Source organism: Protopterus annectens, chromosome 1.part1, assembly GCF_019279795.1.
Source record: "Protopterus annectens isolate FY-2018-M chromosome 1.part1, PAN1.0, whole genome shotgun sequence".
NCBI classification, from domain to species: domain Eukaryota; kingdom Metazoa; phylum Chordata; order Ceratodontiformes; family Protopteridae; genus Protopterus; species Protopterus annectens.
In genome coordinates, this window is record NC_056726.1 from 208,005,252 (window position 1) to 208,028,076 (window position 22,825).

At 41.1% G+C, this 22,825-nt stretch overlaps 1 protein-coding gene across 1 annotated transcript in view; it reads left to right on the top strand.

The window, feature by feature from the left end:
* IBTK (inhibitor of Bruton tyrosine kinase) overlaps positions 1-22,825 on the top strand; it is a 1,862,448-nt gene that overhangs the window by 1,229,306 nt on the left and 610,317 nt on the right. The window contains exon 19 of the mRNA XM_044074098.1: positions 11,234-11,294. Coding sequence (XP_043930033.1) covers positions 11,234-11,294 — 61 coding nt within the window. The remainder of the gene's footprint in view (positions 1-11,233; positions 11,295-22,825) is intronic.

Sequence of the window (22,825 nt, forward strand, 5' to 3'; positions counted from 1 at the left end):
CCAAAGTCAACCAATACATATCTTCACACCAGGTCACATGGTTTATTCTCTTTAAGAAATCAAATGAATCCTGTATGTAAGATGAAAGTTTCTTTGCTTCTTTTAATAACACATGATGTAATATCACCCCTAAATTATGCAAAAAATAATTACTAGCCTAAACAATCGGTCTACCGAGAGGATTAATCATGTCTTTATGTATTTTTGGCAGACAAAAATAAGCTGGACTAAATTCTTGAATGTGCAATTTGTTCTCAACATCTATATCTGACCAATAACCTAATCTTAAGCCTCTATGTATCAGGTTGAGATCATTTTCCTTTGCTCATGTTATAGCTTCAATAGGAGCTTCACAATATGTAAACTCATCCCCTAATAAATCCATACACATTTTGTAGTACTGAGTATAATGCATAACTACAATTTTATTGCCTTTATCAGAAGGCTTTACTATTAAACTAGTTTGTCTAGAAAAATTCATTAATTCAATCGACTCTTTTTTCGATAAATTATAATTCACATTTGTTTTATTTATACTTTCTAATAATACATCAATTTCAAAACCAACCATTGTATGAAAGTTTTTTATCCCTTCATGTATAAAAGGTGGCATGAATTTGGTACTAGTGTTAATTGTCGACGGTATCTGTAGTACAATACGCATTCAACTCACTAACACAAGACAGATAAGATTCGTTCAGTGAGTCATTGCTAACTTCTGCCACCTGCCCATCTAAACTATAAGAATTGTTCAAAAAATCAGTAGGACCTGAATTTCCATCAGCAATACAGTTGAAATAATACCACAGATGTAATTTACGAACAAACCTAAAAAACTCTATCTTACATTCATATTTTTTTGGCAAAACTGTAGGTACAAACTTATGTCCATGATTTAAAACGGTGTAAATTTCATCACTAATAAAACATTCAGATAAATTAACAACTGAATTCACAGAATAACAAGAACAAAAGTTAGTACCATTTAGTCCTTTTATTTTCGCGCCATTGTTGGAACGGCCCTCGTCTATAAGACTCCTGTTCCATATAACTTCTTTTATGTTGTTGTGGCCTCCCATATGTTCTTTGGGGGCGAAAATGTTCAGTAAAGAAACGGTCATCTGCCGGTGAGGGCAACGGTGGAAAATCAGTACCTATGTCATTGTCACTCTGTGCTCTATACACATATTTCCCTTTGTCTTGAATATTAGTAGTAGTGTTAGTTCTTCCTCTCTGGTTAACGCTGTCATTAGGGTAATCTCTTCTAAAGCGTGACTGTTAATTGGACCCAACAAAAAAGGCTGTACCATTTTCAAAGTCTCACAAGTCTCTTTGTATTTTACGCATTTTTTGTTTCACCACTTTATTCTCATGTGTAGTGATTTTGTCTTGAATCTCAATCAAGCAAGATTCAAATTTCACCCTTTTCAAAGAAGTCATTAAATTAGTACACACTACAGAAATTTCTTTTTTAATATTTGATAATTTGAGAATGTCTCGTTCTATTAAGATCTTTAGCTATTCAATAGAACAATAATGTGCCGCTTTTTCCCATCTTTGTTGAAAAGCTTTATTTGTTGCACACGTAACTATGAACGGCTCTGACGGAAATTTCACTGCTCTTAAGCCTCTAGGTACTATATTTAAATCTACGTACCTTTGCAGGCTTGTGTAATTGTAATACGTTAACATTTCTTTGTCCATTAAATTTTTCAATTTTGTAAGCAAAGTCTTAACTTCTCCTAGGTATTCAATGGAGTGCTTGCCAACATGTGCAAAGGGATTACTTCCTCGTTTATTCCGAGTTTCGGCTAAAATACGCTCCCATACTGGAATGCCTGAATTGTTCTCATTAATTCCATTCCTCTCTGTACGATCAGAACTACGTTCCACATTAATGAAGCCATCAAGAGTACGTTGGGAGGTACCCGAATTTTCCTTCCTAAAAATTCTTGGAATATTCACACCTGGATCACTGGCCATCAAAGCAGGATTCAAAATCTCTATACAACACCAAACTGTGGTCCAAACTGGATTACGATCTGGAACACCACCAAAAGGAACAACAACCAGTGAAAATGAAACTTTATTTTCTCTCTTTTTCTCTCTAGCGCCTCGGCTCAACAAAAGGCTTCAAGGAGTAACAATTCACATACATCCATAGCATTTATACACCATCATCAACTTGTTATACAATTAAATAATTAAATAATTGAATACAAATCTAATTATCTACTTAAAAAACAATATATTAAATCAAACTTTTCCAGCAACAGTCAATATTTAACCCTTTAGGGGTTAATGTCTCATATTTTAAAATAAAAATAATCTCTTTCTTTAAAAGTTCATTTCTTATTCTACCCTCACTAGTTTCATTTATAAAAATCTGCTCTAAAATAGCTACCTTCAAACTGTCACATTTTGAATTATGAAACTCTACAAAATGTGCTAAGGGACTTTCCATCTTATTTGTTTTTATGTCCCTTAAATGTTCCATAATTCTAACTTTCAACATTCTTTTAGTTTGACCCACATAAAGTTTCTTACAACCACATTGAATAATATATACAACTCGCTCTGTTCTACAACTAAAGCAACCATTAGGTTTAAAACTAATTCCATTAATATGTGGAAAAAAATCTTTAACATTATATAATATATTATGTTATTTAATAAGTATACAGGTTTACCCTTACCTGGACGACTGCCTCATTCAGACAGAGTGCAAAGAAAAGCTGCTCCAGGACCTTCTGTTTGTCAAATCACTCCTAACTTCCCTAGGGTTCACCATCAATGAGAAGAACTCAAAGCAAGCTCCCACCAGGAAGAACATTTTCTTGGGAGCTCTGCTAGACACAGCATCCCAAATGGCCTTCCTGTCCCCAGAAAAGCAGAGCTTTCTGCCTCTCTACTTTACCCACCTGGCTTCCAGAAATCACCTCGGGTATATGACGTCATGCATCCTCCTAATTTCTCTGGCCAGGCTTCACATGAGGAAACTTCAGTGGTATCTAAAGAACCTTTGCTGTCAGCACTCTGTCTCTAGAGACCTCCCTCCCTCTGATCCCATGTACAAGGGCCGAGGTTCTCTGGTGGGCAGAGGCCTGTGCCAAGATCAAGGGTCTTCCCTTCACCCTCCACCCTACTGTCCAGACCATCACCACCGATGTCAGACATCACTTGAGGCTCTCACCTAGCAGGCAGGTGCACCCAAGGTCTTTGGGATGCCCAGCACCTTCCCTTACACATCAGTCAGAAAGAAATGATGGCAGTACAAAAGGCTCTGACATCCTTCAAACCCCATCTCAGGCCAGGGGTTCTCCTTATAAAAAGAGACAACACCACCGTAATGTGGTATATCAAACTGGGGGGGACCCAGTCTTAGCCTCTATGCAGGCTAGCCATGAACCTCTGGCTGACAGCCGCCTCGATGGGTCTACACTTAATTGACCAATACCTACTAGGGGTCAACAGTACCCTGGCAGATCACCTAAGCAGAAACTTACTGGTCCCCCACGAATGGCAGCTCCACAGGGAAATATTTCTGCAAATCACTCAGGAGTGGGGAACTCCAGAGATAGATGTCTTTGCTTTGCACCTCAACCACCATCTAAAAAAGTTCTGTATCAGGGAGTATCACCTTCTAGCGTAGAAGGTGGATGCCTTGACCTTCCCCTGGAACTCCCTTTTTGGGTACGCTTTCCCTCTTCTGCATCTTATTCCCAAGGTACTGATCAGAATAAGGGAGAAGAGAACAAAGGCCATCCTCATTGCTCCAGATTGGCCCAGACAGCATCTGTACCCCTTACTGCCCAGCCTGACTTTACAGCCCCCCAAGCAGCTTCCCCTGATCTCAGACCTCTTGACCCAGTTGGAGGGGGGGAGATACTGCACCCAGACTTGCAAGCTCTCAGTCTTTCAGCATGGCTTATATTTTAAAAGCTAACAAGGAGTCCCTGTTAAGCAAACAAGTTCTAGACGTTATCACAGAGGCCAGAAGGCCAAGCACCAGAAAATCTTACGCAGGGAAATGGAAAAGATTCTGCTTCTGGAGCCAGTCCAAAGGGGCCAGTACCTCACATCCTTTCATCCCTCTTATTTTGGATTACCTAGCCGAGTTACTCAAAAGTGGCCTCTCCTTCTCTTCTATTAAAATCCATGCCTCTGCCATTTCAGGCTATTACAATTCAGACCTACCCCTCTTCTCTCATCCTTTGACTAAACAATTCCTTAGAGCAGCTTCTAATATCAGACCTCCTAGAAGGACTCTCACACCAGCCTGGGACCTGAACTGTTTTAGAAAAACTAACCTTACCTCCATTCAAACCTGCTGCTTCAACAGAACTGCAATACCTCTCCTGGAAGACTGCCTTCCTATTAGCTATCACCTCAGCCAGAAGAGTTTCAGAACTTCAGGCACTTGTGGCTGTTGAGCCCTTCATCATTTTTCATGCAGACAGGGTCTCTCTGAGGACTAACCCCTCCTTTATGCCCAAGGTGGTATCTTCTGTGACCCTCAACCAGGCCATACACTTACACACCTTCTTTTCCAACCTTCAAAACAAGGGAAAAAGAATTCTGCACTCACCAGCCGTGCACAGACAACTTAGATACTATCTGGACTATACTAAACCCTTCAGAAAAAAAAGACCAGCTGCTTGTCATCTTTGCCCCAGGGTCAGAGGGCAAGCCTATTTCCAAGCAAACTATTTCCAAATGGATATCACACTGTATCCATTTCTGCTACAGACTACATGGGACCCCCCCTAAGTCTATTCATACCTACTCTACTAGGGCAGCCTCCACTTGCGCAGTCTTCCTCAAAGGAGTCCCCACCAGGTACATCTTGGAAGCTGCCACCTGGACCTCTGTCCATACGTTTACAAAGCATTACCACCTACTTCTTTTCTCAAAGTCTAGGGCAGGGTTTGCCTGTACAGTTCTGCAGGGCTTGCTGACCCATGCCTAGGGCTCTAACCTGTCCTTCCACCCTTCTCAACTTTGGGAATCCTCCCACAGGTGATGACTGCAACAGTGAAACACAAAGAACATAGTATAGTTGTGTACACTTACCATAAATGTAGATGTTCGAGTGTATTCACTGTTGCAGTCCTGGTCTCCCTTCCTCCATCCCCCTTATATCCTCTTTCCCTAAAGGGACATAATAGGTTCATAGGTTCATAGGTTTGTACTAGGCTATCTGCCCTAAGGCATTTATAAGCCTAGCCAGAGTGTATGTGGCTTACACCACCCCTTAGAATGAGAATACTACGCCCTTTTAGGGTTTAGTTTACTATGCCTCTGTCTAGTAGTGACACAGAGATGACCCCCGGGGTAAACCTACGATCTCCCATCCACTCGTCGAGATTTCTCTTGAATAGAGTCAGTGAGGGGCTCTGCCTAACATGGACTGGGATTCTGTTCCAGATTGTAGGGAGCCTCTGGGTTATGAATCTGTCCCTCCAGCACGTCCTATTTATTTCTGTGTTGAGGTTTAAGTCGCTTGTTCTCGTGGCTCTGATGGATTTGGATTTTCTGAGGTGGAGCATGTCCATTAATTCAGGATTGGACATGGCCTTGTACGTCAGGCACAGATCACCTCTGAGTAGGCGGTATGCGACTGAATAGAGCTGGAGTTTTTTCAGTCGGGCAGCATATGACATATGTTTAAGACCCTTTATCCTCTTGGTGAGGAACTTTTGGGGTCTTTCCAACTGCTGCAGGTGTCGGGTGAGATACATCCCAAATGGGGCATTGTACTCAATCATTGGCCTGATAAGAGAAGAGTACAGGGGCACAATGACCTCTCTTGATCTAGATGTGAAACCCTTCATGATAAGGTGGGCAATATAGAAGGTCTTCCTAACCACTTTGGCAATGTGAGTGTCAAATGAGAGGTTACTGTCAACCTGGGTCCCTAGGTCCCTGATTACCTCTTCCATACTTAATGGATTACCGCCTATGTGGTAATTTGTCGGTACCTTGTTTTTCCCAAAGGGTATGACTATACATTTTTTGGCGTTCAGCTTAAGGCCATGGCTCTGGCACCAATTATCCGTTTCTATGAGGCCTCTCTGAAGGATGTTTGTGTCTGCTGGAGTATCAACTATGGCGCCCAGTTTGCAGTCATCTGCGAACTTTGTCAGCCACAATCCTCCTATGTTTGCCTGTACTTCGGAAAAATAAATGCCGAACAAGAGGGTCCCAGGACTGAGCCCTGTGGGACACCGCTTGTGACTGGCTTAGAGTCTGACATAGCTCCAGCAACTCTGACCCTGTGGGTTCTGTCCTTGAGCCAGTTTGCAACCCATCTTGTGACATATGGGTTTACATTTAAGCTGGTGAGTTTGTCTATGATGCCCGAGTGGGGTATTGTGTCAAAGGCTTTTTCAAGGTCAAGGTAGGCTGTGTGAACTGCCTTACCCTCATCAATGGCCTTTGTGACTGTTTCAAAAAAGTCGACCAAGTTCAAAAGGCAGGATCTGCCCTTGACAAAGCCAAATTGAGTAGGATCCAATGTCTGTAGGTCCCCAATGTCTTTGTTTATGAGTTCCATAATGATCCTCTCCATAGCTTTGAAGACCAGGCTCGTCAAGGTTATGGGGCGGTAATTTCCAGGGTCAGTAGAGGCACCGCCTTTGTGAAGTGGGACCACTGTTGCCGTACGCCACTCTTTGGGTACATATCCTGTAGTAAGGCTAAGATTAAACAGCAGCCTTATGTGTGGGTTTAGTTCCTCTTGGAGTTCATGTAGCACACAGCCCGGGACACCATCTGGTCCCATTGATGCTGTGTTTTTAGCTTTAGAGAGGGCGGCTCTCAACTGGGCATCTGAGATGTTAGGGAGGCTACACTCTGCTGGGATAGTTATTTCTCCTTTTGGGGGGGAGGGGGAAGAAAAATTTGCACTGAACCTGTCTGCCAGAATGTTGGCAATGTCAGTGGGTTCAGTGTATTTTGTGTCATTTTGGACTAACTCTGAGCATATCTGGGAGTTTCCACCCAGGTTTCTAACATAGCTAAAGAAGGCCTTGTGATTGTCTTTTGTGTCTTTTGCGATTTTTCTCTCAAAGTCGGCCTTGGATGATTTTATGAGTGATCGTAGTTTTTTGCTAGTACTGATCAGAGACGCCTTCCCTTTTAGGGATTTTGCTCTGTCATGTAGTAGCTTCCTCCTCCTGTTGTAAAGTTTGTTTATGGCTGGGGTCCACCAGACCGGCGCCTGCCTTTGGGGAATGGGTCTTGGTTTTATTTGGGATTGCATGATCCATGCATTCTTGAAGGTGCCCATAGAAGGCATTTGCAAAGGATTCAGCAGTGTGGGTTGTGGTTTCCACTGGCCCAGGGGCCTTGAAGGATACCACTTCAGTCTTAAGAAGTGTGAAGTTTGCTTTTGAGAAGTTCTTCACTGTGGTCTTTTGTGCAGGTGGTGGGCGCGGGATGTGGATTTCCAGTGAGATTAATTTATGGTCTGATCTTACCAAAGAGGGATATACTTCCGGTGTGGAGCATTTTGTCCCCATGTTTGTGATGATCAGGTCTAGTATATTGTCTCCTCTTGTGGGAATGGTGACTAGTTGTTCCATTGCATTTGAGTTTATGAATTCTAGGAACCTTTGGGCTAGGGTGTTGGGGCTTGAGTAATGTTAGCAGTCTATGTTTGGGTAGTTGAAGTCTCCCAAAATGATGGTATTTGGAGAGACATTCATACTCTCCAGTGTCTTCAGGAAGGCTGTGTGGGGTTCCTGAGTTTGAGAGGGTGGTCTGTAGCATGCTACAAACTGTAAGGCAGTTTTGCCTATGGTTAGTTGCACCTGGATAGTCTCCGATGCTTCGTGCGTTGCCACTAACCTGGAGGTGTGGGTATCTTTGATGAAAATGGATACTCCCCCTCCTTTTGTGGTTCGGTCCAAGTTTTGGGGCCGGAACACATGATATGAGGTAAAACCTGATAGTGCTGGGGTGCTCTCAGGAGCCTTGAACCAGGTTTCAGTCACTGCACAGACATCAATGTTCTCCATACTGAGGAGGGCTTCGAGGGCATGCTTCTTGAGGTTTAGACTTCTGGCATTGAGCAGCATTACCCTTAGTTTTTTTCCACTTGTGTTTTCTAGGGAGGTAGGTTTGTCATTTGAGCCTTGCCTAAAAAGGCACTATGGGGTGGCAAGAGCCTTGGCCAATATCCGGAAGCCCAGGGGTGACAGGTGCAAGCCATCCCTTGCGAAGCAGCGTGGCTTGTCAAGCATGTCCTCCCAAGCAGACATACATTGGATCCCCTTAGAATGACACCAGTAATTAAGCCAATTGTTAAAACTGATCATTTTGTCTTTGTACTGTGGCATCATTCTTGGTGAGGGTAAGATGCTGCTCAGGGTCAGGGTCATAACGGCCTGGGCTACATAATCAGAGAGCTCCTCTATGTCTCTTTTCATGTAGTCCAGGGAGGTACGTCTCAGGTCGTTCACACCGACATGTACAATGACTGAGTCATATTTGTAATTGCTGTGGAGTGACCTGAGTGCTTGTGTTATGTGGCGGATTCTAGCTCCCGACAGGCAGCTTACTGTGACCCTTTCCTTGTTCAGTCTGGTGAGCGGGACGTCAGTGTGTCTGACTATGGAGTCACCTATTACAAGTGTGTCTGGCATGTTATTTAGCCTTAAGGGCTGTGACTGTTTAGCACACTGACTTTGTGAACTATGTGTTGCATGTGCTATGTCTTGAGGTGGTGGTTGCTTGGGTGTCTGCTTTGGAGGCCTCTGTTGTTTTGGTAGATTTTTAATCAGCGCCTCCGAGTATGTTTTTGTGTGTTTATGTGTTTGGTTTGCTGCTGTGATAGTTCTATGTGAGACTGGGTTTGTGGTGTGCGTGGTTACCTTCTCCTCCTGACTGGTCTTGCCAGTACTGAATTGAGAGAGCTCAGCCTCCAGTTTGGCTATATAGTTGCAACTCTCGCATATATTTGTATTTGTTGGGAGGAGGAGAGGGTTGTCTGTGTACATGAGGCAATTGTAACATTGCCTCAAGATTCCCAGATTCACCAGCTGAAAAGGAGAGGACGCCAGCAACTGACCCTTCGACATGCTAGAAATAGTGAAAAAGATTGCTGTGTAACTGAGTCAGAAAGGACCTATAGGGAGATGTGTACTCAACAGAATTTAGGTGAATGAAGTACTTTCTTTTGATTAAGAGTGCTTTACCTGTATAAAAATGCTTTAGGAGCAAGTGCTGAGCTTTTCAGATAGAGTATAGGCTGTTTAGATTGCAAGTAGAAACAGTTCTAAGGGAAAAAATGAAGAGCAGACTTGGCGGAGCCAGAAAACGTTTAACCGGCGCTGCGCTATGCGCATGACCTTGCAAAGGCGGATTTTTAGCAGTGAACTACAAAAGAGCTAGGAATGGTCCCAAACAACCAATTACTACAGCTTCTTGTGCTGAGGTCACTTCCCCCAAGGACAGGTAGGCTGCTTAAGGCTCCCCACTCCCTCTGGTGAGCAAAGAAACTTCCTTCTATCCAAGTAAGGTAATGGACAACACAGGAACTACACCACAGCCCAGAATACAGCAATGCCTGTATACTGGTCTAAACTAGTCGAGAAAGGCGGGAAAACAAGGATTATTTTTTGTTTTTTTTGTAGAAATACACAGAAAATGCAGAGACAGTGATAAATTAGTTACACAGGCTAGCACACTTTAGTGGGTAGCCTCCACAGTTAAATTAAACAAACAAACAAGCAAACTTTCGATTAAATTCGACTAAATGTAACTTTAAGTGCAGATTTAAAAATAAATGCAGTAATCAGAAAAAAAAACAGTTCAGGCTAGTTTAAAGTAAGCAACAGAAGCTATTTCCAGTGGAAATAAAGCAAATATACTTAAATCCAGAAGGTAGTCGCTTTTTCGAGTTCCTTGCTGCTAGGACCACTCTGTAAACCCACGTGGAGCTTGTCTGAGCAGTATAGCCAGAAAAAAATGCCCAGAGGCGGATTTTAAGCAGTGAACTACAAAAGAGCTAGGAATGGTCCCAAACAACCAATTACTACAGCTTCTTGTGCTGAGGTCACTTCCCCCAAGGACAGGTAGGCTACTCAAGGCTCCCCACTCCCACTGGTGAGCAAAGAAACTTCCTTCTATCCAAGTAAGGTAATGGACAACACAGGAACTACACCACAGCCCAGAATACAGCAATGCCTGTATACTGGTCTAAACTAGTCGAGAAAGGCAGGAAAACAAGGATTATTTTTTTGTTTTTTTTGTAGAAATACACAGAAAATGCAGAGACAGTGATAAATTAGTTACACAAGCTAGCAAACTTTAGTGGGCAGCCTCCACAGTTAAATTAAACAAACAAGCAAACTTTCGATTAAATTCGACTAAATGTAACTTTAAGTGCAGATTTAAAAATAAATGCAGTAATCAGAAAAAAAAACAGTTCAGGCTAGTTTAAAGTAAGCAACAGAAGCTATTTCCAGTGGGAAAAAAGCAAATATACTTAAATCCAGAAGATAGTCGCTTTTTTGAGTTCCTTGCTGCTAGGACCACTCTGTAAACCCACGTGGAGCTTGTCTGATAAGCTTCCCATGGTGGCTTTTAGCCACCAGGACCACTTTACCTTATTTCCTTCTGCTTCTGAAGGGTTAGAGCAAAAAAAACTGATGTAATGATGTCGGCTGCCTTGCTTTATAGCACTGACGACCTGACATCAGACTGCAGGCAACTGCAGCCGACACAAATAAACATCGACTCTCATATTCAGGCCAGCCGAGAGCTACCACAGCAGGGATAATCCACAGGTGATGACTGCAACAGTGAATACACTCAAACATCTACATTTATGGTAAGTGTACACGACTGTACTTTCTGTATGATTGCAGGAAAATCTCAGAGTAACTTTGTGAAATACAATGTAGTTGATAATATGATTATAACTTGTAATTTTGTATGGCAAGCTTGTCGAATAGGATCACTGTAAGTAGGAATGTCTGCCTACTTCCATATTTCAGTGACTCAGAATTTTGTTCTTCATGAAAGTATAGCTGACACAGTCTCCTGTTTGTGTGGGTGTGTCGGGGGGTAAAATAAACCAAGATATTGCACCCTGGTTTGGTGAAAAGTCTGGTCATTTTTTTTTTTTATTTAAACGTGCTGTGGAGCCAGGTCAGCTGATAGGATGAGCAGTGGTGTGTTTATATTTTTCAGTTTTTTAGCTAATCATTTGTATACTTTTTTGCAGGTCTCTTGAAGTACTGAGCGATGATGTTTTGAAGGAACTTTCGGATGCCTACAGAAAAATGGTATGGTTCTGGTTTATATGTTATACTTTAATTTCCATCTTGCATTTGTGCTTATAGGCAGATGATATGTAGTCTAAGTTCACCAGAAGCTCTCTACATTCTCTGTTACTGTGCTCTCAGTATCCAGGTTTATCAGACTATTTTAAACTTGATTTGCCCCTGGAAAACTACTCCAAGGTTTCACTACTATTTGTTTTGCTTTTTTTTAGTTGTCAGTTTTAAATCAGCTACCAGCTTTGTTCTTTTCTTTCCCTTTTGTCCTTCTTCTTTGACTATATGATTCTCATTTGTACTTATCACATCCCCTTAACCTTTCCATTGTATACATGCCAAGTCTTCTGAGTTACTTTTCATACTTCCTCCCCTTCATTCTCTTAACCAGTTTGGTAACTGTCTGATGCACACATGGAGAGTGTACTGGCCTAAAATGTCTGTGTTTAAAGGTGTCTGAAATGACTACAGTCTTCTAGGTGTGACAGTATGTGATTTGTGCAAAGAAAGAATAACTTCAGATTTTCATGAGCAACCTTGCAAAACTATTGACCCAGTATCCTGTTGGCCTTCCCTACTCTTTCCTTATGCGCTGTGAGATTCCCCAGAAGAGGCAAATATAATGCCCAAGTCATCCTTCCATTGTAGAGTTTATATCTTATCAGACATTCCTAGGGCCTTCTCTTAAGTATGCAAGTTTCCTTTTTTCTTCTGTCAGTCCCCAGCCACAGGCTGTAACTAACATATGTCACTGGAGACTGGCTTCCTTCATCCAGGGTCAGCTTGGTAATTTTTGGGATAAACAGTAAATGAGAGGTTGTTTTGCAAACCCTATGTAAGTCTGACACACGTTATACAAGAATAGCTGCAGTACTTAACTTGGTGGTGCTCCATTAGTGGGAACTACAATATCACAATGTAAACTTCCTGACTCTCCTGACTAAACTGAATGGTCAGCGTGCACTGTACTCCTATAATACACTGTGCCATATATAAAAACTGGCATTGATGACCTCCATCCTCAAAAGTTTACTCAGTAATACTACATTCTAAAGCATTTATATTGAGAAAGCAACAGTTGATATTTGCCTGTAAGCCCGGGATGCTTAAAAACAGTCCTAATATGTAAATGATATTTTAAATGTAAAAGGTTTCTAGAGGTGCAAACTAATGTATTAGCAAGTATATGTTTTGCAAGGCTGAAAGGCCTTGTCCAGGTCACTGTCTACTGTCTCTGAAGGCCATCTCAAATTGTTCAATTCATAGCATGTTTCTGTACCAGAGGTTCTGCACAGTCACCTGAACTCTGAATTCTCAACACTTATGGTAGCCAACTAGTTTATTTTGTCACTGTGTTTGTATTACTGTTATCAGTTGTCTGACATTTTATATAGACACCTGAATACTTTTGCTGTGTTTAAACCACTTTTTAAGTGACTTGCCTCAAATTTTACTTATATCCATTTTCCTATTTCTTTAGAGACTCGCAAATAGAAAGTAAATTCCAAGACTGAAAAAGTCCCCATAAAGGCAAAAACAGCCTTGTACTACAACTAACTTGTGAGCGTATGGCAAGTTTTACGATTATGGTCACTGAAAGTGCATTTCTATGTATGCTGATAGATTTTATAACATAATTAATAGCTTATTACAGTCGTAGTCTCATGTTTAATAGTGTAACATGTTGGAGTGCACATGCTGTAGGAACATAGCAAAACACTGTAGATATACGTCCAAAATTACTGCTTCATCGGTCATATAGCAATTAGCAATACTCCTGATTTACAAAAGGCATAAAACCAAACTCTACCTGTATTAGCAGTCCAGTCTACTGATTGTTTTTTCAAATCAGTTACAACTCACTATCAGGTCTGCCCTGCTCTGTTCATCCTCGTTCTGCTCAGGCTTACTTTGCTGCCCTATGTTACCCCCATTTCCCATCCACCCTCTCTACATCGACTTAAATTTCCCCAGAAAATCCATTGCTCACTCCATACCTACACTAACCCACACCCATAATCATCTCTACATGTTAAAATACCATACCACTCCCCACCATCTACTGAACAGCAGTTATCATACCTGCGTAATAATGAAATGTATTATACCCACCAATCAAACACAAGTCCAAGAAATACAGTCCCATTCATACCCAACACCATGCTATTCCTACTAGCATAAACAATACTTCTACACTCCTCATCTGTACTCGTGTCCTACCATCATCTTCCAGTAACTGGGCTACAATCCATGAACCCTCCACTAACCCCATCATCAACTCCAAACTTGCACTGTAGTTCGATGGCTCCCAGCATAATTCCACATGCACCGTCCACATTATTCAAGGCATTGCATGCACCCACTTATACCATATAAAAGGTATCCTTGCTAATTTTGCTACCAATCATACAACATGGCATCACCATGCCACTTCTCTTCTGCCTAAACCACTCCTGCTAAATAAACATCTACCCCCACCCAAAACAAAGTGTTTGCTTAAAGATAAACCCAAACAACCTACCATTGATTCACTTTTATCCACCATCCCAAACCAAAATAAATACTAATATCAAACTGTTTATACTTAACATTTGCAGCATATCCAACAAAATAACAGACTTCCATTCCTGCATAGGTCACCATACACTAGCCATTGTAGTAGCACACAGATACATGGTTAAAACCCAGCATCTCTCAACATCCTCCAACAAGGATACAACACATATATAGGTGTAACAGAAAAAACAAAAAAAGGAAGTAGGGTTGCTGTAATCTACAGTAGTGCTCCCTCCTTAAAAAATACCCTCCTTCAATAACACAGAGTTACTTCCTGTACTACTGAAGTTAAACCAAGCTAAATATCTATGCATCACAGCTCTATATCTGCCCACTCAAAACAGCCCATCTACTGTGGAGGACATACTCACCTGGGCATCTACCAGCATCACCCAGGAAACCATCATATTTGGTGATGTAAATATTAACTCATAGGTGTTTACTGGGCTAACTACCACAAGGGCCTTTTTATGCCTAGCCATCCATCCCAAATATCTGACGAGCTCTGATACCCTTGATAAGTGTAAGCATGGGCCTGGGAGACTAACCATTTACAGGTTACCTGGTTGCATCAGAGTCATAGGTGCCAAACCAGGGATGAATTTCGGGTTTCCCATCCAATTGTCCAAATTGTACTTGAATTGGATTAGCGAGGAACTCTACTTCACATGGATGGGTAACCTGTTCATAGATGGGGTATTCTTTGGGATATATACCTATCTCTCCAGCAGGTCCTATTTATATTACAGGCAAGATTTAAGTCTTTAGAATGGGTAATTATGGTACTGTTTGTGTTGTGGATATGCAAGAGGTCCATCAGAGTGGGGTCTGACAATGCCCTTTATGCCAGGCATAGATCTCCCCTCAAAAGTCTGTAGGAGACTGAATACAGGGATAGGGCTCTGAGGCATCTGCAAAGGACATATTACTCATGCCTTGTATTCTTTTAGTGAGGAACCTCTGCTGACGTTCCAGTTGTTGGATATGCCTGGTTAGGTACATACCAAAGGGGGCATTGTACTCAATGATAGGTCTGATGAATGCCGAATACAGTGGAACAATGACTTCCTTGGACTTGGATGCCATACCTTTGTTTGTAAGTTGTGCAACATAGAATGATTTCCTCATCACTGTAGACATGTGATGATCAAAGGCTAAATTACTATCTGTGTGTGTCCCTAAGTCCCTGACTACTTGGTCGGCTCTAAGGGTGTGCTTTCAATATGATAATTACCAGGGATGGATGACTTCCCAAAGGATACCATTATGCATTTCTTGGCATTTAGTTTTAGTTCATGACTCTTGACACCACTTGTTTGTCTGTGTCAGCCCCTCCTGAAGAGCATTTGTGTCAGTGTGAGATTCAGTAACAGCTCCTAATTTACAATCATCTGCAAATTTAGTCATCCAGAGACCACTGACATTGGCGTTGACTTCTGAGAAGTAAATGCCAAAAAGGAGTGGTCCAAGGACCAGTCCCTGAGGGATTCCACTTGTGACTGGCCTCTTTGTAGAGGTGGACTCCCCAGTTCTAACTTCCTGGGTCCTTTCTGTGAGCCAGCTGGCTATCTACTGCTCAAACACCAGCCCTGTTGCAGGCAGCAACCCAGTAAATCTTTTCATCTACCCAACTTATAACATCCCCAACCAGATAAAACAAAACAGGGACCAGTAATTCAATTCTAGACTGGATCTTGATATCAAACCCAGAAAAACTCCTATCAGCAGGCAACTTACTCAGTATCCTCAGTGACCATTGCCCTACACAAGCCATCCACCAGGGGTTCCCTATCAGAAGCCTGAAACACTATAAGCCTGAAAATCAAAATCCTGAAAACTAAAGCCTGAAAATTCAAAATCCCGAAAACCCAAAATCCTGAAACTCAAAATCCTGAAAACACAAAATGGACATACTGACGTCATTGTGGCTTTGCTATTGTTAGCCCTGTGGTGTTAGGTCATGTGTTGGGTTCAGGTAAGTGTGCGATTGGTTTTATGTTAGGGTTAGGGGCGGTTTAAGTGAGTTAGGGTTAGGGCGCAGGTTAGGCATGTATGCAATAGTGACAAATATTGGGGTTAGGGGCAGTTTAAGTGAGTTAGGGTTAGGGCGCGGGTCAGGTGAGTGTGCGATAGTGACGGACCTTAGGGTTAGGGTCAGGGTCAGTTGGTAGATATTAGTGTCTTTATAGTGACATATTAGCATTATTTGTGTTTTCAGGATTTTAAGTTTCAGGATTTTGGGTTTTCGGGATTTTGAATTTTCAGGCTTTAGTTTTCAGGATTTTGATTTTCAGGCTTAGTGTTTCAGGCTTCTGATAGGGAACCCCACCAGGACGCAAAAAAAAAAAAAAAAAAACCTTACCCACATTATAACTATCCTAAAACAATTCCTTTGGTCACAACTTAAAAGTCTAACCTTAGGAAATGTTGATTGCTTTAATAGCTTTCTCTCCATCCTGAATAACCAAGCTGCAGCCAGAAGCAAAGGTATCATAAACACTCATGCCCCATGGCTCTCCCAAAAAAGGACAACCAATGAAGAATGGGGACAATGCTTGGAAGGCCTGGCATTGTAACAAATCCAGCAGTAATCACAAGATGTTTGGGGAACTTTGTAACCTAGCCAAAAAGAGGCTTTTGCTGGCAAAAGAAGATGCTACTTAACTCTACAAAATAATTAATCCAAACACCCCCATAAATTCTGGTGAAACAAAATGTTTTTCTAAAACTAGATAAACCCTCACAACCGACTCACGTACTGAATGAAACTGCCTACTCCTTTGCCAATAAATGTAATGACTACTTTATTAATACAGCTAAATTCTGAACAAAGAACAACCCCCAAACAGATTCCACCCATTAAACATCCTCTCATAGTGACCCCCCCCCGACTAAAGCCTGTTCCTGCTAGCAGAATTACAGAACTATATTTAAGCTTAAACCTACAACCTTAGCAGCTGACAACCTCTCAATACAGTTCCTATTCCAGGCTGTCAGAGCTCTGGGCTACCCCATCGTTTTACTCATTAGCTGATCTGTCATTGAATTAAATGTCCCAACATCATGGAATCAGTCCATAATTTTACTATTCCAGAAAGGCAGCTATGCATGTGAACTACCAAACTATAGACCTGTCAACATCCTACCTCCATTATCCAAGATCCTTGAAAGATGTTTCCACTCCCAACTCCTTTCCTACTTATTTATTTGCTGTCTCACACAGAGCAAGTTTTGTCCCCTTCCAAAGCAGTACCACTACCCTACTATCCTTCCTAAATACAGCCAGCTACCACAAAAATAAAAACAAGCTTGTGTCTTTTGTATTGACAACTTTTCAAAAGCTTTTGGCACTGTCCCCCACCATAGCCAGCATAGGACTCTTGCAGTCAGCAATTACTTGGTTCAACAGCTGTCTTTGCAGTGGTACCCAGTGTGTCCAATGGCTGTCTGCTTTCTCTTCCTTCCAATCTGTAACAGTTGGAATCCCTCAATGATCTGTCCTTGGTACATTGCTGTTTAACATATTCATTAATCACATTAACTCAGCATCGTACCCCTCTACACTTATCCGATATGCAGATGACACAACACTCATCTTCTCAGCTGTAGCCATAATAGAACTACAATCCCTTACACAGCAGTCCTTCACAAATATAGAAAACTGGCTTAGAAAATCACTGCTATTACTAATGTTAAAAACAAAAAAACTAACTTCTGTTTCTAATAAAAATGTTACCAAAAATAAATCAGCCCTTCAAAATTACCACCCTACAATGCACTCCCATATATACTGTCTATGCCAAAAAAAAAATAAAAAACTTCTGGGTATCAAAACTGATGACAAGTTAATATTTAAAAACTGTATCCAACATTCAAAACGCAAACAACTAGGCACCCTGTAGAAAGCCAATTACTACCTCTCTGATTAAGCTTGCAAAACTACAGCCACCACCTATATGTTGCCCAGCCTTCTAGATGCATCTGCTATATTCACTCCTCTTCTGTCTGTACAACTAGTCAAACTGTAGCAGTTTTATAACAAAATAGCCAAGTTTGCAGCTCATCTCCCCAACCAAAAGCATCACGGCATAGACCTTCATGGCTGGACCTTCAAGCCAGCTCAAACGTTCCCAACTTAAAATTGCTCATAACATACTCTGCCAACCATAGAAATATCCAGTGACTCGAACGTTATTAGAATGGTACATACCACCATGATCTCTAAGATGTGAGACCACAAACAAGGTCTCTTGTCACCAGATGCCTAAATTTACATGGAAGTGCACTTGACTCCTGTCATGTAGCCAAACTTTGAAATCCACTGCCCAGAGACATTAGGCAAACAGCTTGCTAGTCAGACTTTAAAAATAAAGCAAAAACCCTATTCCTTGGTACATCTCACTGTAACAGTAACACCACCCAAGCTTTCTGCACCAAGAAGTCAAGCCCCTCTGCAACCTACCTCAGTAAACTCTACTACCCTTCCTGAGCAATCATCCTCACTAAACTTTTACCCTCACTCAGTGTGCTTGCTAATCTCGCCATATAATGCTCATCTTCTTTTTCTGTTAACCTAATTTCTAACTTAACCCAGTCAAGAAGCAGGCCACAAATGTCAGGAAACTTTTGAAAATGTTTAAGGCTAAGCTACTGGAATTGACTATATACTCTCAAATTAATATGTTCTACTCAGTGTAAACAAGTGTCTTTTTCTATAAATATATATTTTTTTATTGTACAGTAAATTTTCACCAAACATCTGCTGCCTCAAGTTTTTAACAAATTCCTTTCTGCCACAATTTTGTCAGGAGCAATTCTTTCTGCTAGTATGATTGCATCTTTGGTAATATAGGTCTTGGCTGCTTTTTTGTGTGTAACAGCTGCAGATTTTTTTGAGTTTTTCCTTCTTTACTTCTTGAAATTCTTTTACTTTAACATTTTTATTTGCTGGCTTCTAGGCCGTGTAATTACTAGCCAGTAACTGAATTATACCAAATCGAAAGCTTTTACTGGCTGTTTCACAGTTTGTTTTCACACTGGAAGAGTTGTAATTAAGCTGTGGATCAGTGTACAACCATGTTGGAAGCTCTCCCCTTTCATCCTTGTTCCAAGTCAAACAACTCCTGATAGAGGTTTTACATGTTAAGCCTCAAAGGAAACAAGTGACTTCAGCCTGGGATCTTAATTATGTATTAAATATATTTAAATCTGTCTCCTTTTGAACCTGCATCCAGTTCTTTAATAAAATTCTTATGTTGGAAGACCATTTTGCTCATTGGCTAGACTACTGTCTGAGCTGCCAGCTCTCGTATCTTCCCAGCATTATTTGATCTTTCTCAAGGATAGGGTAATATGGCAACACTAAAAACCCAACCCTACCTTCATGCCCAGAGTTCTTTCTGAATTTACCCTATGTCAGTCTATTCACCTTCCCATATTCTTTCCCGAGCCTAATAACAAGAAAATGTTAGGGGTTCACACCAACATAGCTATTGATACTTATGCGGCCTTTTGGAAAGGGATCGAGTCCAGAACTGTTAAAGAGGAAGTAGCTTGGTCATCTATTTGCACTTTGACTAAGCATTATAAAAACAACACCTTTTGTACAGCCAGAACAGGATTTGCTAGATCTGTTCTCCAGGGCCTTCTGGACTCTGCTCCTGTTTCCAGCACCCTTACTGCATAAACTTTGCAAGCCATCCCAGTACCTTTATGGTACTGCTACAGTGATCTAATGATGAGCATACTGCAGTTGTGTAAGTTAAATTACCATAATGGCAAATGTCCAAATAGATTACTGTTGTAGTACTAAAACCTTTCTTCCTTCCCCTTTCTTTTTATTTTTTCTCTTCACCTCTGTCTGGGGTGTGGTCCCATCACCTTTTTCCTGACAAGACGTCATTTAATTTTTCATGACATGATACATCTTGGCCCGTGCATCCTATCTATACTAGCACATTCATGTGCTTAGGCAGACATTCTGTACACAATGAAAGTATACAAAAGCTTTAGTATACTGTCAGGACATCTAATAACCTTGACAGGAAACATCCCAGATAGCTTTATGCTACTGCAACAATTAGCTTTATGCTACTGCAACAATATTCTGTTTGAGCTTCTGATGGTATAGTAAGTTAACTCACATAACTGTAATTTCATCCCTTGAACCATATTCTGAACGACAAAGCAGTCAAAGCTCTTGATAGTTTTGTTAAGAAAGTTTACTTTGCTGTTATCTTTTCCTCTCTGAATTTTAAACTGCCAGTCCTACATGCTTTCATACCAATGAGTCTTGTTGTAACGTATGAAGAGTAAGGTTGGAGGGGATTGAGGACAAGGATCTGAGACAAGTTGCTTCATTTAGGTAACCTATATTGCTAAGCTAAGCTAAGAAATGTGGCTATGATACAGCTGATGCATCATGCAGGACAGTAGCAATGGGGTCAGTTATTAGAATACGTTCCTGGGTGAGGACCATGTCCCTAACTGACCTTTTAAAGACAGATCTCCTCATTACCCCCACTAAGTAAGAATCTCATTTGGAGCCCCACTTCACAAGTCTACAAACAAATGGCAAACCACCCAGTCAGACAAACTTTTCAGGCCTCTGTGCTTAAGTATACTAGAAATTTTCCCAGTAAGATCTGGTTTTCCTTTCCAAGGTAGAAGCCCACCAGATCTTGAAATATGAAGAAAGGAAAGTACAAAACAGAATAGAAAGCAAAATGGGATTATAGGCAAAATTCAGAGAAAAACATGGGGACACTCGGAGGGATCAGCCACAACTCAGGTAGCCTGCCATATCACCCTCTAAAGTCCAGCCTGACCCTGCACCCCATTAAAATCTTGGAGGTGCAAAAGACCAGTGCATGCTAAACATCATAAAAAGTTATAATCTTCAGCACCTGGAAATCTCTGTCTAGGGGATACCGTCTGCACCCAGAGACCAATAGGGTCTTGTAAGACATATTAAACACTGGGGCCATAGAAAAGGTTCTCTGGCAGAAAATTGTCAATGATTTTACTCAAGACATTTCCTAATACCAAGGAAAGAAGGCTCTTGGAGATGCACCTTGGACCTGTTTCATCTAAACAAATTCTTGAAGGCATTCAAGTTTATGTTGCATAACCTACAAGGAGTCCTGTCCCTTTTTCATTACAAGACCTTCATGATGATCCTGAATTTGAAGGACTCCTTTATATGTATTCCAATAACTACAAACACAAAAGATGCATTTGGTTTGCAGTTGAGGAAGTCAACTGTCAGGTGTTCATCATTAGATCACTCTTGCACCTTTGCTGGCATGTGGGACATACCCTTCCAAGGATACTGTACCTCTCACCAGTCTTTATAACCTTATGCATGTTCCTCTCATGCAATACGTGTGACCAGTGACCTGGACACAAGACCACATGCTTATACTTAAGAGATGTACAGACATAAAAATCCTCAGAACTTTGTTTTTGTCCGTCTTTGAAGGAAGATTTTGTTTTAGTCACAGTCTGTCAGCCTTACTGCCTTTTCCAACTAATTTGTTTTGGGCAGCTAAGTACCCTACTCAAAGCTGATTCTCGTGGAGGGACCTGAAGGATTCTGCAAATTCTCATTTGAGAAGATATATGAGGGACCATTTTGAGGTATGTCCAAGGTAGGCTCCTCCCAGTGCAATATCTTTGGAAACTCCAAAAGTAAAAGAAAGCAAAAACTGTCTCCTTTAGGGGATCCTCTGCAGGAGTAGGTTTAATGTCTCCTGGGGACTTTTTAAACCCCTTCTTTTCTTATGACCTCTGCATTTTTATTTTCCATCAGCTTCTACTCCCCACAAAAAAGAGGGAGTCATCTTCTGAAGAACTGTCTTCAGAATCTTGATCTGAATCTCTTGATTACTTTTTCTATATCCATTCACCCACAGATTATAAGACAGAAGCTAATGATTTGTTCTCAGTCTAACTTCAGGAGGAACTTTCTTTTGGTGATACAGTCCATAAAATAGTGCAGCACTTTGAGAGAAAACAAGTCTTAGAAACACAGAAAGATGATATGACTTATTGCATTTTGACATTTTAAACCCCTCTGCTATCCCCCCTAAAAGCTTTAAAAGATGCCTTTTTATCTGCTAAAATGGCTTCTGAATCCCAGCCTCATGCTGTGCATAAGAAGTCAGGCAGGTGGTATAAAAGGGTCTGATGAAGCTGAAAGGTGAAAGCGCTAACCCATGTCTGCATTGTTATTTCATTAAACAAGCTATTTTAGAACTGAATGAGTCTGTGCTTTGCTGTTTTGAAGGATTAATGTTATCGTCTGCCTATTTGACTACTATCTGACTACTGTGACTCGAATGAGTTGTTCACGTTTTACATTGCACTTTATTTGCTTGGGCTCTTGATGTTCTGAAGTTACCTTATGGACCTTTGGTATGTTTACCATGTGTCGCTCCTTCCATTTTTGACTGGTTTCTTATTTATAGGTGGTATAAAGTACTTGAAATGCATATGTACTTTTAATACACTTTTAGAATAACCCTTTTTCTGACTAAGCAGTTGTTTCTGTGGTATTGGATAAAGCTTATGAATTGCTTCCTTCCACCACTGCCTTACCAAATAAGTAGCACAGTAGGACCATGGACTGGTACTGAAAGAAGGTTTATACTTATGCCACCTTGTTTTTCCATGCCATTAGTTACCAGACTCGTATGATTAGGTGTTTGGTTTGTATTTTTGTTGGTATGGTTATATTCATGCCAAGTTTACCTGACTGTACCACTAATATGTCTGTGTAAAAGATGCTCAGTTCTGCACTGGAGGTTGCAAGTCATTCCATCAAGTGTGGATATGATGCTTCTGATGCCTCTTTCAGAGGAACTGCTACAGGATCAGTCCTGAGGAGGTATTCCTGTCTTCATCTCCAGTCTTTACCTCTTGATGTTATTGCTAAATTACTGGATGCTTCTTTAGACAGGGATAACTTGCTTGGATTCTGTTCT